The following is an 18,012-nucleotide window of genomic DNA, read 5'->3' on the forward strand; positions in this document are numbered from 1 at the left end:
CAAACCCAGTGCTTTTGGTATTGATTTTCACCACAAAGTTTTTTATCCTATGATACCAAAATATTTAAAATTATACAGAAGCAATGAGGTATTATTAAAATATTAATATATCAGTAATACTAAATATACTAATATTATTGCATTAATAAGATAACTTTTATAATGCTTCTCAGTGAAATTTCTGTATTTGTGTCTTCACTGGTTTTAGAGTATTTGATTCATTGTCTGTTGAAGTCTGTAAAAGTGTCTCTAAAAACTTACAAGGGAGCGCTACAAATGCTGACTGATACACGTGTTATATTAAACTGCAGTGCCACATGTTGTATTGCTGTTAAGAGATATGATTTTTCTCTGACGGTGAATGGTTTCTGTTAAAGTTCTAAAGAAAACTAAGTGCAATCTTTTCTGACTTACATAGTAGTTGTATTTTTGGAAAGTTTGTGACAGAATACTTTGTGTTTCTATGTAAAGCAGAATTACTGGATTTTCATTTGTGAGAATCTAACAGGATAATAGAAAGTTGTATGAGATATAAGGCAGTTCCTCTTTGAGTGACATTGTCTGGCATATTGTATGATTTCTGGTATATTTTGACTGTGTCCATTAAATGTAGTAGTGGCCCCCAATTATTGAAATGATCCCTCTAAAAAACCTTTCTTAAACACTGAGAACCATTGCTCTAAGGTATTTTTCCCAAAATTTACTTGATGGTGGATTCTTTCTTGTTTTCCCCCCCACATAACCCTTGCTGTCCTACAGAATGTTTTTTAGGGAATGCTACTCTAGTGAGGTCTTTTTATCTATTCCCTATATACCTTAAGTCCTAGCCTTTTATTACTTTGCATCTTTTTAATTATGTTCTAAAACTGTTTAGGAACAGATATGTATAAATCCTAAGGACTTGCATGTAGAACTGTTTGTATAATTTTATTAATGTTGATACTGTTTTAGGTTGGATCCTTGGAACAAGCTATGCTTGATGCTCTTGTAATGGATAGAGTTGCATTTGTAAAACTTCTTATTGAAAATGGAGTAAGCATGCATAAATTCCTTACCATTCCTAGACTGGAAGAACTTTACAACACTGTAAGTGTATGTTAAAATTCTTTGTGGACTAAGTTTTATCATCTTTGGAAAGTGTCATTTTACCTGAGTATATTCATTCCTATTGGTAAAACCTTTAATGTTTTGCTGGATTACGTGGAAAAATTACAGCCAGTCTTAGTATAGATTGTTTATATGACAGTCTGAAACCCTTTCCCTATTTCTGGAGACCTTCTCTGTCACCATAGCCACATAGGAAAGAGATGTATTGTTAACAACCCTTTCCTTCACCTCACCCCTTTTTAAAACTATAAGATCAAGTTCTTAATTATAGAGTCATTATATTTCTTCTTTTTCTTGGTAGTCATTTGTTACACCAAATTTCTTTTGATTCCTTTGACCAGTGGAGAAATTACACATTGCTTTTTCTTTTCTCCTTTTTGTTGTTTACATTCATGATTTTGACCTTGTGGTGTCGTACTTTCAGCTTACATACAGTTTTTCAGTTTTTCTTTTAAAGAGCTACTGAAAACTTATTATTCCTTTTACAAAGCCTTTCTCATTTTGTTTCAAATTTCATGTCACTAACATTGGAGAGGGTAAATACTACTCTTCTTAATGGTTTTTCATTACTAATAGAAGTATACCTTGAGGAGTACTATGACCAAATCCTAGCTTTCTAACTTTGACTTCTCTGCAAAGCTGTTTCCTTTTATTTATCAGTTTCTACCTATTTATCTCTTTCTTTTCATTCCTAATGTCTTTGTACTACTCAATCATTTCCAGCCTGTACTATTTCAGTAATCTGATTTCCTTGTCTATTTTCAAATCTTTAACCTAAATATTCTTACAGTGACATACTTTATAATATCTTTCCCCAGTTTAAAAACTTTTGATGGCTCCCCAATGTGTATAGAATAATACTCAAACCCTTCACTTGGTTTTCAAAGCTCTCCAGCTTTTGAAATTTTGCCTCAGCTATTTCTCTCACTTGGCCTTTTAATTCCTATCTCCCACCTCCGCATAGTGGATATTTCAACTATGTCATCTACCTACTATTTCCCCAAAATATAAACTTTTTAAAAAAGCATTAGTTGTTTACACACTGCTGGTATGTGTTTTTCTTCCAGCTACTACTACCCACTTAACTGGATTTTATTCTTTGTTTGGAACCTAGTTCAAATGCCAAGGCAGTGCTACAGTGAAGCCCAGTGGTGCAGTTTGTTAAGTACAGTTATGTCTTCCACTGTGGATTGTAAATTTCCTTTGAGTAGGGATTTGTTGGCGTTCTACTGTCTCTAGCAAATAGATGTAAAAATTAAAAGGATTATTCATTGTGCCAAAGTAAGGTTTATCCCTGAAATGTAAAGCAAATACAAAACACTAAAAATAAAAATTGATACCATTAGCAAGGCAAGTAATTTTTTTAACTGTATAACTCAAAGTTATTAAGATAATAGTTAACGTTCAGCATCAATTATTGGTAAAATTTTTTAAAGTTTAAGGGATTGTATATAACATGATAAAGCAGTGGTTCTCAATTTTTTGTTATCAAGATCCATAAAAATTATTGAGGACATCAAAGAGCTGTTCTAGAGAGGTTTTGCTTATGTGTGTTGATATGTATCATATTGGAATGTAACACCAAGAAATTTTAAACATATTTATTAATTTGTACTTCAGTACAAATAATAAATCCATTACATGTTAACATATATAACATATTTTTCAAGAAAACAAAAAAGAATTAGTGAGGAGAGTAGAATACTTTTATGGCTTGCAGATCTCTTTAATGTCTGGTTTCATAGAAGGCAGCTGGATTCTCATGTTTGCTTTTGAATTTAATCTCACAATATCACACATCATGAAGCCTCTGGAAAACGCCACTGAACACTGAGAGAATGGGAATGAATAAATGCAAATAACATTTTAACATGATTCTGAAAACACTTTTGATCTCATGGGTCTCCTAAAAGGGTCTTGGGGGCCTTCAGGAGTCCCCAGATTGCACTTTTGAGAACTGCTGTGTTAAAGTGTACTTATTTTTTACTAAGAAGTCATATTTAATGAATAAACATTAATGGATTAAGATAAAATAGAATTACAAAAATTGTGTTTCTCTCTGATTATATACTATTAGAGAAAATACAATGAAGCTTCCTAATACTTAAAAAGCATGAAATAATTCACATTCACTTGGAAGACACATTTATTTTTTAAAAATTAACTTACAGGCCTCTGTCTTTATTTTTTATAATACTTTGCATTTCAGAAATGTTTGAGCTGTAAATATTTTGTAAGTCTATCTAAGTGCACTAAAATATTACCGATTTTTTGTAAATATTTCTACTAAGTTTGTTTCTTTATGTTAAAAATAAATGACATTTTAAATAAAAAAAAATTAACTTACGGGGAGAATGAGCTGAGGGAACTCAGCTCTTAAGTCTATAGACTAAATACTGTAAAAAGAATGCAGTATCAGTTATAGCCATCTTTAGATATTATATAGAATTTGAAAACCAATAATATCAAAGAAAATAATATTGTTTTCAAAGGAATAATAAGTTTACCCACTTAGATTTGAAAATGTATTACCAAGTATATGTAATCAAAACGGAGAAGTACATTGAATTGATTACTACAATAACCTCATAAAAATTAACAGTAACACAATGGTGGGAGAAAAATCTCATTTGATATTTCTTTTAAACAATAGATTTAAAGTATTGACAATAATTCTCTTGATTTGTGCTGCATAGAATCAATTGCAGTAAATTTCATATAGGTCAGAGCACTGTCTAAAAAGTTTAGAAGAATATCTTTTTGGCCCATTTATCTCAGTTTTGATGGGGGGAGATATACTCCTGGGTATTTTTTCAAAATACAGGATACCATCAAAATAAGATTAATGTAAAAATGAAACTTGTCATTAATCTACTGTAATATTTAAATAGAATTAAGATAATAGGGAAAAGATGGCATATATAAATGTTAAAAGTTTGTTACCCAAAATATTTAATGTATTGCTACAGCTTGATGATTAGTGGCAGAAACAGAGGTACAGACATTTTAACAAGAGGAAAGAGAATGTATGCCTCCATTATCAATGAAATATAAATTAAATTTAACATATAATTGTGAAGCTTGCAATGTTTGCATGACTTTTAGAAAAGAAAAGCTTTTGTGTTTTGCATAAGTAAAAATGTAAGAGCATAAGAAATTATATATCTTGTTAAGGGTAAATATGACAACATGAAATAGTTACATCTTTTTCTTTGTTCCATTTTATGAACAGAACTTGTATAACTCAAAAACAATATAATTTGTGTAAGAACAAAAGTCCTGTAACAAAAAGGAAATTGTTTAAGTTATTTTAGAAGAAAAATAATAGTTTCCTCTAATTATTTTCTCCTTAAAGAAACAAGGCCCAACTAATCCAATGCTATTTCATCTTGTTCGAGATGTCAAACAGGTAAGAGATTATTTTTGTTTTTGAAAAATGTTATTTTAAAAAAGTCATTTATACTTCATCTGTTTCTAGAAAGCATTTCAGTACATCTTAAAATTAGCAATAAAGTGACTTTTTTTAGATCGAGATTAAAATACGGGATAAATTTGTAGTAATACAGGAGTAAAGAGCATAATATATCAGAAATCAAGAGAAAGGAAAGTTTATGAAATTAAGACCTGAGCTTCTAGTCATCCAGGATACAGTATGATGAATTTCATAATGCTTATTTGTTCATAAAGGAAGATCTTCTTTCTCTGTGTTAAGAAGAAATTTGTTCCCTGGGCATGTAAAGGACATTGAGAGAAACACAGATTGGTGATCTTCAGTGGCAGATTTTGCCAATAAAAAGGCTGAAAATGTTCTGTCTTTCTCTCTGTTTATGTCTTTCTCCGCCCCCGCCCCCGCGCCCCCCCCCCCCAATCTCTGTCTCTCTCCTTCTCTCTCCCTCTTCCCCCTTCTTTTATATTCAGTATTGGTAGTGATTTCCTATATAATGCTCTCATATGGTCTGAAGCCATTCTGTGGTGACTAAATTTGATACACTGATATTCCTCTTCTTTTCTACTGGATTCTCTGTGAATTAATAGTTTTAAACACTTATTTAAAAATTATAACAATTTAAACTATTGATATCCAATAGTTTTATTTCCCTTGATGAAAAAGTACTCATATTTAGTTAATTGAATTATTTTTAAAGTTTCTGAACTAAAATGCTTTCCTTCTAGAATTCTTCATTCAGATGTTTTACTTGCCATTAAGTGTGAGTGAGTGTACTATTAAAAAATGGAAAACTTGATAGAAATGTCATTTTCTGTGTTTTGTAATATGTTTAATGCTAAACTAACATTTCATAGAAAGAACTTAGACTTTGTCATACTTAAAATTTTTTTCTTTATTTTTTTCCATGTGCTTTTCTTTTAGCTTTATTGAAATGTATTTCACATACCATAACATTCATCCATGTAAAGTGTATAGTTCAGTGACTTTCTAGATTCAGGGTAGTGCCACCGTCACCACAATTTTAGAGTATTTACAGTACCCCCCAAAGTAACTTTGTACCCATTAGCAGTCTCTCCCCATTCCTGCTGCTTCTCTACTCCTTGCCTCTGAGCCCGCCCTAAGCAACTGTTAATTCTTTTCTATCTCTGTGGATTTTCCTATTCTGGACAGTTCACATTAATTTTTGTTTGTTTTGTTTAAATAACTGAAGCTTTCTTCTTTTTTTTTTTTTTCCTTCCCAGAAAGCTTGAATAATGAGGGAGACCTTCAGTCCGGGGATTTCTTAAACACATTTGCATTATGATTTACTTATGCGGTTTAGCAGAACTATAGTTGTTAATTCTGGGAACCTCACATAGGAGATTTGTTATATGTTAACTTCTTTTACATTGATGGCTATAATAATAAGCCCAGTTTTTCTACTTGCATAAGTGAAAAATCCTGAAGTAAAAGCAGTTATTGAATATTTTCTAATTCAAATTAATGACTTTTCTAAGAGTTAGTTGTATAGCTTGAGAAATTGCTTATCATTTTTTTAGATAACTCACATTATTTTCCTTAAATTAAGTATTCCCCATTCAAGTGAATTCATAACATAAGGGAATTTGTCAGATTTAAAAAAAAATAAAACTAAAATATCTATCATACATGACATCCTTAATCATAGAGCATATTTTGAGGTTGCTTAAGATGAAATAAAAACAAAAATCTTGTATTTAAGATGAAAGTATGTTTTTTGATTAGTTTTTTTTTTTAACATCTTTATTGGAGTATAATTGCTTTACAATGGTGTGTTAGTTTCTGCTTTATAACAAAGTGAATCGGTTATACATATACATATGTTCCCATATCTCTTCCCTCTTGCATCTCCCTCCCTCCCACCCTCCCTATCCCACCCCTCTAGGTGGTCACAAAGCACAGAGCTGATCTCCTTGTGCTATGCGGTTGCTTCCCACTAGCTATCTATTTTACGTTTGGTAGTGTATATATGTCCATGCCACTCTCTCACTTTGTCACATCTTACCCTTCCCCCTCCCCATATCCTCAAGTCCATTCTCTAGTAGGTCTGTGTCTTTATTCCCGTCTTGCCACTAGGTTCTTCATGACCTTTTTTTTTTCCCCTTAGATTCCATATATATGTGTTAGCATACTGTATTTGTTTTTCTCTCTGACTTACTTCACTCTGTATGCCAGACTCTATGATTAGTTTTTAAATTAGCGATCTAAAAAATATAGATATCTTTTTAAATTAGCGATCTAAAGAATATAGATATCTAGAAATTAGAAACTTCACAGATGAAGCCAAAATATAAAAAGTATAAGCATTTTAAAAAGTACTAAGTTCATGAAATTATAATTAGGGAAATGAAAAGAATGGTGATGGTGTAAGAGGGCAGAATTGGTTAGTATATATAACTCATCTGATGATTAAACCCTTTAACCAATAATTCATTCTGAAACAGTCTTTCCAAACTCACAAATGGCTTATGTTCCAAAAGTTCATTTGTAAATTGATGCCCTGGGAAAATGAAGTTTTATCTCTGAACAATGTTATAGGTGGTAGTTGAATTCTAGTCAAGGCTATAAAAACGTGTAATCTACAATATGGCCAATATAATTTTGGTTAAAAATATTTATAAGTATTAATGGGCCCCTCAGGAAACATTTATAGCATTATTTATCCAGGAAAATGCAACTTATGTGCCACGGTGAAACAGAATACTTGGCACTTAGAGGTTTCTTTGCCTGTGTGTGTGAAGTATTAGTACAGTGGAGAGATCAAATTATCTTCCTGTTGTAAGCCATACTCCTTTCCTGAGCCACACCGTTGGGACTTCAAAACCTCAGAATCTCTCTTCTTACAAAAGGAAACAGAAACAAGTCACTCCCTTCTTCTGTAAAGGTAGCTGCTGGCAACTCCAGCTTCCTGTAACAAGTAAACATTTGTTATTTTGGAGAGTAGTAGGCACATTTCTAGGCATGGCATGGAAATATTGAGAAATACTATTTTGTCTTTTTAAAACTAATGCTTTGTTTTCAGGGAAATCTTCCTCCAGGATATAAGATCACTCTAATTGATATAGGACTTGTTATTGAATATCTTATGGGAGGAACCTATAGATGCACCTACACTCGGAAACGTTTTCGATTAATATATAATAGTCTTGGTGGAAATAATCGGGTATGTAATATTTGGGGGGAAGTCTATAGATGTGCTTTAAAATGAACTTACACACTTTAAAAGTTAAAAATTACTTAGAATGGTAAAAGTGGGATTGCCTTAAAAACATGAGATTTTAAACTAAGAGTACTTAGAAATATTTTGTAATTGAAATCCTGAAGAAACTATATTTTTTTTTGGTGTGCGTACACACATATATTTATATATACATACACATGTAAAAACTGGTTTTTTTATAGCATATCAGCATATTTAAATCTATAAAATCTAATAAGCTTTTATTTTCAGAGGTCTGGCAGAAGTACCTTCAGCAGCACTCCTCAGTTGCGAAAGAGTCAGGAATCTTTTGGCAATAGAGCAGATAAAAAGGAAAAAATGAGGCATAATCATTTCATTAAAACAGCACAGCCCTACCGACCAAAGGTATATTTGTTTAAATATTACCCTTTCTGGCTTTCGCATTTTGTTCTTTCTAAATTACTTAGTATTATGAAACAAAAAACTCCTTGTTTTAGTAAGAATTTTTTTTTGTTTTTAGATATGGTATTATATCCTTGATTCTTCATTTTCCTGTATGCCAAAAGATATTCATTGTTGGTTAATGATTCTGTTATTTTTTAGTATTTAACTATGATAATGACCAAAATTTTTAGATGTTTCGATTATTGCTTAACTGCCTCCTTTTATTCCATATTTACTTGATTAACAACATGCAAGACCAGAGGTGTTATCCAAACTTTCTTTTCATTAAAACTGTGTTTTATCGGATATTAGTTGAAATATTTAGGCCCTTTCTTTAATCTTGGAAAACTTTGTTGCAAAGACATTTTTTTGGAAATGACATTTCTATAAAATGAATATGAGCTATAATAAAAATCAAGTATGTAAAATTTATACTATTTTGATTTGTGCAGCTGTATGAAGTTGAAGAATAAAGGGTATTTTATTAAAATTCTCACATGAATGTCATATGGCCTTATTTTGATGAGCCTTATAACATTTATTTTCTCTTAAAGATTGATACAGCTGTGGAAGAAGGAAAGAAGAAAAGAACCAAAGATGAAATTGTAGATATTGATGATCCAGAAACCAAGCGCTTTCCTTATCCACTTAATGAACTGCTAATTTGGGCTTGCCTTATGAAGAGGCAGGTCATGGCCCGTTTTTTGTGGCAGCATGGTGAAGAATCAATGGCTAAAGCATTAGTTGCCTGTAAGATCTATCGTTCAATGGCATATGAAGCAAAGCAGAGTGACCTCGTAGATGATACTTCAGAGGAATTGAAACAATATTCCAAGTAAGTTACATTTTATCATTTGAAACATTTTAAAAATACAAAATAGATGAGGTTTAAGTGGAGATTATAGTGCCATGCACTAATTAGGTTACGTATTATAATTTTATTGGAAAAATTAAGAGAAACCCACTTTCTAAATGTTTTAAGTTTGTTAAAAAAAACTCAGAAAGAAACTTTGCTGCCTAGGCATGTATATTGTTTGCAGTTCAAGAGTTAAATATCTCAACAAGAAAGAAGAAATGCCAGAAATCAGTTTAATAATTAGTTGTACATAATAGCAATTAGATTAGGAAAAGTTCCATTTGAAGTGGTAGGGAAAGGAAGAAAGTGAGGTTTGAGCTGTGTTCTAAGGAAATAAATTTAGTTCAGCTGGAAGGGCATTTCAGATGGTGGAACTACATATGTAGAAGAATAAAATAGTTCACAAGTTTTACAGTCTACTTAGGGGAGTAGTAGAATATTAAGCTAGAAAGGTAGTTTGTAGGAAGCTTTATAATAGAGAATAGGACCACCCTCCCCCAAAATGGGCTGTCTTTGGAAGAGAGTAAGAGTTGTTACTGGAAATAACTCAAATAGAGATCCTGTGATCATGTTACCAGGGATTTAAGATTAAGATGTTTTTCATATTAGGTTAGTCCCTATTCACATTATTCTTCCTCTCTACTGGGTACCAACCCTCTTCTATGTTTGAAATATTGTCTAGAGACTTTCTGAACAGAGTATCTGAATATTGTCAGTTTGGGTTTCCTGTGAGTCTATAGGTTTATTTCTAGGACCAGGGGAAATTGCTCTGGAGTCACATTTTCAGTCTTGTTCCTAATGTGGCATATTTTAATATTTTGTGATTTTCACATAGTAGTGGATATCTGAAAACATAGGGCTACTATGATTCTGATGCCTCACAATTCCCTAAGTGTGTGTGTGAAAATATTAAAAACTGGAACATGTTGTGAATGACTTTAAGGATAATGGTTTAAAACTGCAATTTGGTAATCTGAATATGTTTTGGCTTTTATCTTTTGATAGTGATTTTGGTCAACTGGCAGTTGAATTATTAGAACAATCCTTCAGACAAGATGAAACCATGGCTATGAAATTGCTCACTTATGAACTGAAAAATTGGAGTAATTCCACCTGTCTTAAGTTAGCAGTTTCTTCAAGACTTAGACCTTTTGTAGCCCACACCTGTACACAAATGTTGTTATCTGATATGTGGATGGGAAGGCTGAATATGAGGAAAAATTCCTGGTACAAGGTATACCTTAGAAATAATTTAATATAAAGTGTGTGATTAGATAAAAAAGAACAGAGGAATTAGCTCAGCTGTATAGTAAAATGCCTTGATTTGTGAGGGTGGTAGGGGTTGTGGTGTTGGCATTTTATCCCTCTTAGTCTTCACTCTGAATCCTTTTCAGGTGTGGTGTTTCCCCAGTCTGAGCCAGAAGCATGAGAGCAACAAATGGGAGTATTGGCATTTATAGCAGCCATGAAAAAAAAGTTGTTGCTTTATGAAAAGATGATTCCCAAATTCTAAAATTCAGGACCTATCTACTAACTTAATAATCTGTTACTTTGAATTTGCTTGACGTATATTGGATCTGCTCAGTTTTTATGGTTAAAAATTGGGGTAAAATGTTGTCTGGTACTTTCAGTTTCATTACAGTGAGAGATTTTACTTTAAACTTTCCTTTTTGTTATTTTATGTCTGAAAAAAGGTATAGAATATAGAAGGCAGAAATCAGGCAAGTAGTTTAATCACTGATCATTGTAAGTGGATAATAAATACTGATCATATACTAAAAATAATGGTGAAGGATTAACCCTGATATACAATTGTAATAGAAACCCTGACACACAATTATAATTTCTTTGTGCTTGATGATTTTGCAGGTAATACATAAAATCTCAGAAATAAACCTTTTTGTTTATAGAGGCACAAGCTGAGTAATCACATTGTGACACGGAACACTTGCAGAGAGATTTAGGATAAAATTAAGCACATATTAACTTCATAAGGCTTACATTTTATTTAAACAAAAATGTATTTTCTGAACAAATTGTAACCTGATTTTTTAACAGGACAAGTCTATAATAATTATTAAATCTTTTCTATACCCTTATATTGTAATACTCAAATGTTTTGTTACTCTTTAAAACAATTCAACCTGGCCTCTTTATATATAAGTAAAATGTGAAGTTTTTGTTTTTTCCCTGCACCACCAGGGACAAAATGGCTAACTAATAATTAGGAGATTTTATACCTTTTTATTGCTTTTATTATATTCTTGAAGGCCATTAATTTTAAAATGTAAACTTCTGTGTTTCTAAAATTTTTAGGTCATACTAAGCATTTTAGTTCCACCTGCCATATTAATGTTAGAATATAAAACTAAGGCTGAAATGTCTCATATTCCACAATCTCAAGATGCTCATCAAATGACAATGGAAGATAGTGAGAACAACTTTCAAAACATAACAGAAGAGATTCCCATGGTAAGGAGGAAAAAAAATTTAAAGTAAATATAAATTTGTTGTGAATAAATGTACAATAAATGTTCTTTTTATTTTAGGAAGTATTTAAAGAAGTAAGAATATTGGACAGGAATGAAGGCAAGAATGAAATGGAGATACAAATAAAATCAAAAAAGCTTCCAATCACACGAAAGTTTTATGCCTTTTATCATGCACCAATTGTAAAATTCTGGTTTAACACGGTATGATTTTTTTTTATTGAAGTATAATTGATACTATATGTTACAGGTGTATAATCTAGTGATTCACAATTTTAAAGGTTATACTCCATTTATAAAATTATAAAATATTGGCTATAGTCCCCATGTTGTACAATATATCCTTGTAGCTTATTTTATGCCTAATAGTTTGTACTTCTTAATCCCCTACCTTTATATTGCCCCTCCCTGCTTTCCCTCTCACCACTGGTAACCACTAGTTTGTTCTCTATATCTGTGAGTCTGCTTCTTTTTTGTTATATTCACTAGCTTGTTGTATTTTTAAGATTCCACGTATAAGTGATATCATACAATACTTGTCTTTCTCTGTCTGACTTACTTCACTTAAGATAATACCCTCCAAGTCCATCCATGTTGCTGCAAATGGCAAAATTTCATTCTTTTTTATGGCTGAGTAGCATTCCATTATATATATTTACCACATCTTCTTTGTCCATTCATCTGTTGATGGACACTTAGGTTGCTTCCACATCTTAGCAATTGTAAATAATGCTGCTATGAACATTGGGGTGCATGTATCTTTTCGAATTAGTAACATGGTATGTTTTAAAATTGAGCAAAAATTATTTTTACCACATTAAAAACCATTCAGTTTTATTAACATATTAAGTTCACACATGGTCTAAATAAACCTTTAACAATCCATCTATGATTCTCTATCAAAATACAGATTATAGTAATTCAGAATAATTCTTGTTCTTTGGATAGAATGATCTGAGAATTGTGATTTTTATGATTTACACAAAGAAGCCTAGTTATTTAGTAAACATGGATGTACAGTAATTTTATAACTTCTTATGGAAGGGTTCCCTATATTTTTCTTAGTTATTGATGAAGATGTATTTGTTTCAAATATGCCAACTAATATTCATGACTTCTATCTGTTGATTTAATGAATGTTTATCAAGATTTTAATGAACTAACATCCTTTTATCCTTAAGAGCAAATGGTCACAACTATTTAAGATTTACAGTGATCCTCTGTCTTTAATACAAAGAATGATTCCCTGAACACTTAACTAATGGTGATCTATAGGAATGATTTAAATCAATGACAGATGTCATTTCCATTTAGATTTTCATTGTACATTTTACATTACAGGGTCTTTAAACATCCATGGAGTAGTAAAAATAAATGATTGCCACCTAATATTATTTTCAAATAATCTCAAATAATGCCAATATAAAAAAGATGCTGATAATAATTACACCTGTCCAAACATCATTCCCTGTGATCCTGTGATCAATACCAACAAACAAATTTTCTGAGTGTTTTAACTTTAGATTATTTTCTGTAATATTCTCAATTAGAGTAACGCCAGAAAAGTTATTGACTTTAATGCTTTCTACTGTGTATTCTGATATTTATTTAGATTTGATTTGTGATTAAGTACTTTTACATTTTTTTTCATCATTCAAGTTTCTTTCCACTGTGAACTCTTCAGGTGTTTTCTGAAGTATATATTTAGGACTGATGTCTTTCATCACTTATTACATTTGTAGGGTTTCTCTCCACTATGGATTCTCTGATGTTGAGCGAGGTAACAGCTCTGGTTGAAGGCTTTGTCACATTCTCTACATTTGTACGTTTTTTGCTATTATGGTTTTTTTCTACTTTTTCTACTGTTATTTTCTGATGTTTTTGAGAGCCGGTTAAAGGCTTTGCCACATTTGCTACATTTGTAAGGTTTCTTTCCAGTATGAGATCTCTGCTGTATAAGATATGAATGCTGATTAAAGGTACTGCCACATTGTGTACTTTTGTAAGTCTTCTCTGCAGTGTGAATTATCGGATGCTGCTTAAGATTTGAGCCCTGGGTAAAGGCTTTGCCACATTCTTTACATTTGTATAGTTTCTCCCCAGTATGAATTCTCTGATGTTGAGTAAGTTTTGAGCACCATTTGAAGGCTTTTCCACAGTCTTTACATTTATAAAGTTTCCCTCCAGTATGAATTTTCCTTTGCCTACTTAGATTTAATGATTGATTAAAGGCTTTCCTACATTTATTACACTTTTAATGTTCCTCTCTAGTATGAATACTCTGATGTTGAGTAAGTTGATGTTGAAGACTGATTAAAACCTTTATCACATTCACTACATTTGTAAGTCTTCTCTCCAATATGAATCCTCTTATATGTAGTAATATATGAGCTTTGATAAAAGACATTCCTGTATTTATTACTTTTAGAATGGTTTTCTGAAAATTCAGTGCCTTGATGTTTCATAAGACTTGGGTCTCGGTCAAAGTTATTGTCTGATTCAATTCAGGGATAGCTTGTTGCTCCATTATAAATGCTGTTGTAGTTATTGAAAAATAGAGCTCTTGGTTAAGACCTTACACAGTTTATTGCAGTTTAAATTTCCAAGTCGGCAACTTTCATGTTTTCCCAGCAGCATTTTTTGGAATAAATCTTCCGTGCCTACTTTGTGGTCATCAAAATCTGGGTGTTGTAAGAAGACATAGCTGGGTGTGTGGCTACTGTCTCCATTCCCTTCACATCCTAGAGATCCTTCTTTTGCTTCAAAAAGGTGACCAGGTCCCTATAGTTCTCTAACATCTGTCCTTCCTTGTACAATTCCCATTGATCAAAGTCCAGTCATTCCCACTCCTCTTGAGAGAAATCTATGGCCACATCTTGGAATGTCAGCAGTCCCTGAGAAGCTGTCATTTCCTCCTGTTCTTCCTCCTGCTCTGGGTTGTTTTTTCATCAATATTATGTTGAAGAAACACATCAGCATCTTGAGAATATACCTTCAAAGGTGTCAACACATCTCCCTCACCAGCTCCTACCCACAAGCCAAACTTTCAAAGTTGACTTTGAAATGCTGAAAAGGCCAATCTCTCCCATCCTTTGTCTCAGGAGAAATACAGGAATAACCAGCTCCTGGCCTTTAAAAATGCTTTGCTGAAACCCTTTCAGGAGTTTGGGTTTTTGGGGGCATGAGCCACCGGTCTCCTTGCATTGCCCTGCAGTAAACCTTTCTCTGCTCCAAACTCCAACATTTAGGTATTATTTGGCTGGGGCTGCGGCCGCAGTGGGCGCCCGCCCCCCACCCCCGGTTTGGGGCACCCCCACCAGGACCCCCCTAGGGGTGGGGCCGTGCATTCTGCTCCCTCCCCCAAGTGACTGAGGGAATTTCTTTTTTCTTTCTTTGCTTATTGCAGTTTACTTCCCTACCCCGCTATAGCTCAAATCAAAGATATGGCTTATTTTAAAACTGGTAGAGGCAAGGAAAACGATGAGAGAATTCTCAGCCACAATTGTTCAAGGGTCAGAGAGTCTGGGTTTTCCTCTGAAATGAAATGACTCTTCAGATGTTATTATATATTGGTCCTTATCATCTCCTTATAACCTTTCTTGTTAAGAGTCTTAAAGGTGGGATGTTCTCTTACCTAGGGAGAATGTTTTTCATATTTGTTTACATTTCTTGGGATTCAACCTCAGTGATTGGGAGCTAAGAAAATATTGGGTTGGCCAAAAAATTTGTTGGGTCTTTTCTGTAAGATGGCTCTAGTAGCGCTTAGTTGTCTTTAACTTCATTCGAAACAGTTTTGTTAGACTGTATTGTGACAGCTGTCATATCAGTGTGCATTTAAAAAAAGCTTATCAAAATTGGTGAATTTTTGTGTAGCCATTTTAATATTGAAGACGGAAGAAAAAAAGCAACATTTTCAGCATATTATGTTTTATTGTTTCAAGAAAGGTAAAAACACAACTGAAATGCAAAAAAGATTTGTGCAGTGTATGGAGAAGATGCTGTGACTGATTGAACATGTCAAAAAGTGGTTTGCGAAGTTTCATGCTGGAGATTTCTCGCTGGATGATGCTCCGTGGTCGGGTAGACCAGTTGAAGTTGATAGTGATCAAATCAAGACATCGAGAACAATCAACGTTATACCACATGGGAGATAGCCGACATACTCAAAATATCCAAATCAAGCGTTGAAAATCATTTGCACCAGCTTGGTTATGTTAATCACTTTGATATTTGGGTTTCACATAAGTTAAGTGAAAAAAATCTTCTTGACCGTATTTCTGCATGCAATTCCCTACTTAAACGTAACAAAAACATTCCGTTTTTAAAACAAATTGTGATGGGTAATGAAAAGTGGATACTGTACAATAATGTGGAATGGAAAAGATCATGGGGCAAGTGAAATGAACCACCACCTACCACACCAAAGGCCGGTCTTCATCCAAAGAAGGTGATGTTGTGTATATGGTGGGATTGGAAGGGAGTCCTCTATTATGAGCTCCTTCCAGAAAACCAAACAATTAATTCCAACAAGTACTGCTCCCAGTTAGACCAACTGAAAGCAGCACTCAATGAAAAGCTTCTGGAATTAGTCAACAGAAAATGCATAATCTTCCATCAGGATACCACAAGACCGCATGTTTCTTTGATGACCAGGCAAGAACTGTTATGGCTTGGCTGAGTAGTTCTCATTCATCTGCTGTATTCACCAGACATTGCACATTCGGATTTCCATTTATTTTGGTCTTTGCAAACTTCTCCTAATGGAAAAAATTTCCATTCCCTGGAAGACTGTAAAAGGCATCTGGAACAGTTCTTTGCTCAAAAATATAAAAATTTTGGGAAGATGGAATTATGAAGTTGCCTGAAAAATGGCAGAAGGTAGTGGAACAAAAGGGTGAATATGTTGTTCAATAAAGTTCTTGGTGAAAATGAAAAATGTGTCTTTTATTTTTACTTAAAAACCGAAGGAACTTTTTGGCTAATCCAATACCAGTTGTCTTTCTTAGGAATACTACTTGGTTGGGGGAAGGAGGAGCCACGTAGTATGTGTTTCTTGATGATGGTGATGAAGTTCTATAGTATGATACTTGAGGTATAATATAAGTGAAATTATGTGGACTATGCTGAGAACATAAGCCTGGTATTATAAAATTCTTCCTGTGAGAAGTACTAAAAAGTCAACTAAAGTCTAGAATAACACATTTTTACCTTGGGGACCATTTATAAATGGTTGATTGATAAATGCAATGTCTGCATGGAAGAAGAGTTACTTCTGAAACTTTTTTAATGATTGAAGCTGGGAGATACTTCACAGGGGCTCATTTCGTCTCTTTTTTTGTGTATGCTTGGAAATTTTCATAGTAAAGAAATTGTATTTTATAATAAATTTTATTCATATCTTGTATTTTCTTTTTTTATTAGTTGGCATACTTAGGATTTCTGATGCTTTATACATTTGTGGTTCTTGTACAAATGGAACAGTTACCTTCAGTTCAAGAATGGATTGTTATTGCTTATATTTTTACCTATGCTATTGAGAAAGTCCGTGAGGTATGTCTTTAGTTTTTCCTACCAGTAACTTGGTGTATATATGGAGGGTGTTATGTTTTGTTTTGGTTATGTGTGTGGGTATGTGTTATTCATACCCACACACATAACCATGATGTAGGTGGGTATATTCATATACCCATCTACATCACCCAGTAGGTGATGATGTTATTGAAGTATAGATTGTTTGGTTTTGCTGTTCTAAAAGTGATGGCCATAGAATAGAGATTGTGTTGTTAACTTTGTCACAATTACAAAGATAATGATTTGTCTCAAAAAATAGATTTGTTTTTGTTTTATTTCCTCAACATTCATATTTATGTTCTTTGCCATTCTCAAAAAGTATTAAATATACATAAAGCCAATCAGGTAGATAAATTATAAGTATATTCTTACTTTGCTCTTAGGTTATACTGCTCTAAAGTGTACTGTATTGCCCATTGAATTATCGTTTAGATTTAGATCCCTATGTCCCTGTGTCTGTCAGAGTTTTCAGTTTAAAACTGTAAATTTTCTAATATCCTGATTTTGGAAAAAAAGGTTTTTAAAAATTTTTTATACTTTCTGTTTAATCTAGTACCTATATAAATGTTGTTTTATAACACAGTTATTTAAATACATATGAATTATTTCATGTCTCTACTTTACATTTAGAGAATACATGAAATTGCAAAAATAGATAGAAGGCATTGTACTTCCCTCCCACTTAGGTATAATAGGAATTTAATAGCTTATGCATTTTAAATGCCTTTGAGTGCCACGGCCCATATGTTTATGAAATCTGTTGTTTTACTAACATGTTTGAAGAAATTAAGTTGTTAAATTGTGAAAGCAAGTTGCAAATAATTTTTTTGTTCATAAAACTGTTCTGCAAGGATTTATTAGATAGTAATAAAAGTGATTGCCTCTAGTGGGAAGGAGA

General features: G+C 32.7%; 1 protein-coding gene across 1 annotated transcript in view; it reads left to right on the forward strand.

Annotated features, from left to right (window-relative positions):
• TRPM7 (transient receptor potential cation channel subfamily M member 7) overlaps positions 1–18,012 on the forward strand; it is a 115,279-nt gene that overhangs the window by 53,512 nt on the left and 43,755 nt on the right. The window contains exons 12-20 of the mRNA XM_061180320.1: positions 952–1,086; positions 4,463–4,516; positions 7,596–7,736; positions 8,025–8,159; positions 8,753–9,033; positions 10,060–10,288; positions 11,371–11,526; positions 11,604–11,747; positions 16,965–17,093. Coding sequence (XP_061036303.1) covers positions 952–1,086; positions 4,463–4,516; positions 7,596–7,736; positions 8,025–8,159; positions 8,753–9,033; positions 10,060–10,288; positions 11,371–11,526; positions 11,604–11,747; positions 16,965–17,093 — 1,404 coding nt within the window. The remainder of the gene's footprint in view (positions 1–951; positions 1,087–4,462; positions 4,517–7,595; positions 7,737–8,024; positions 8,160–8,752; positions 9,034–10,059; positions 10,289–11,370; positions 11,527–11,603; positions 11,748–16,964; positions 17,094–18,012) is intronic.

Source organism: Eubalaena glacialis, chromosome 2, assembly GCF_028564815.1.
Source record: "Eubalaena glacialis isolate mEubGla1 chromosome 2, mEubGla1.1.hap2.+ XY, whole genome shotgun sequence".
NCBI lineage: Eukaryota > Metazoa > Chordata > Mammalia > Artiodactyla > Balaenidae > Eubalaena > Eubalaena glacialis.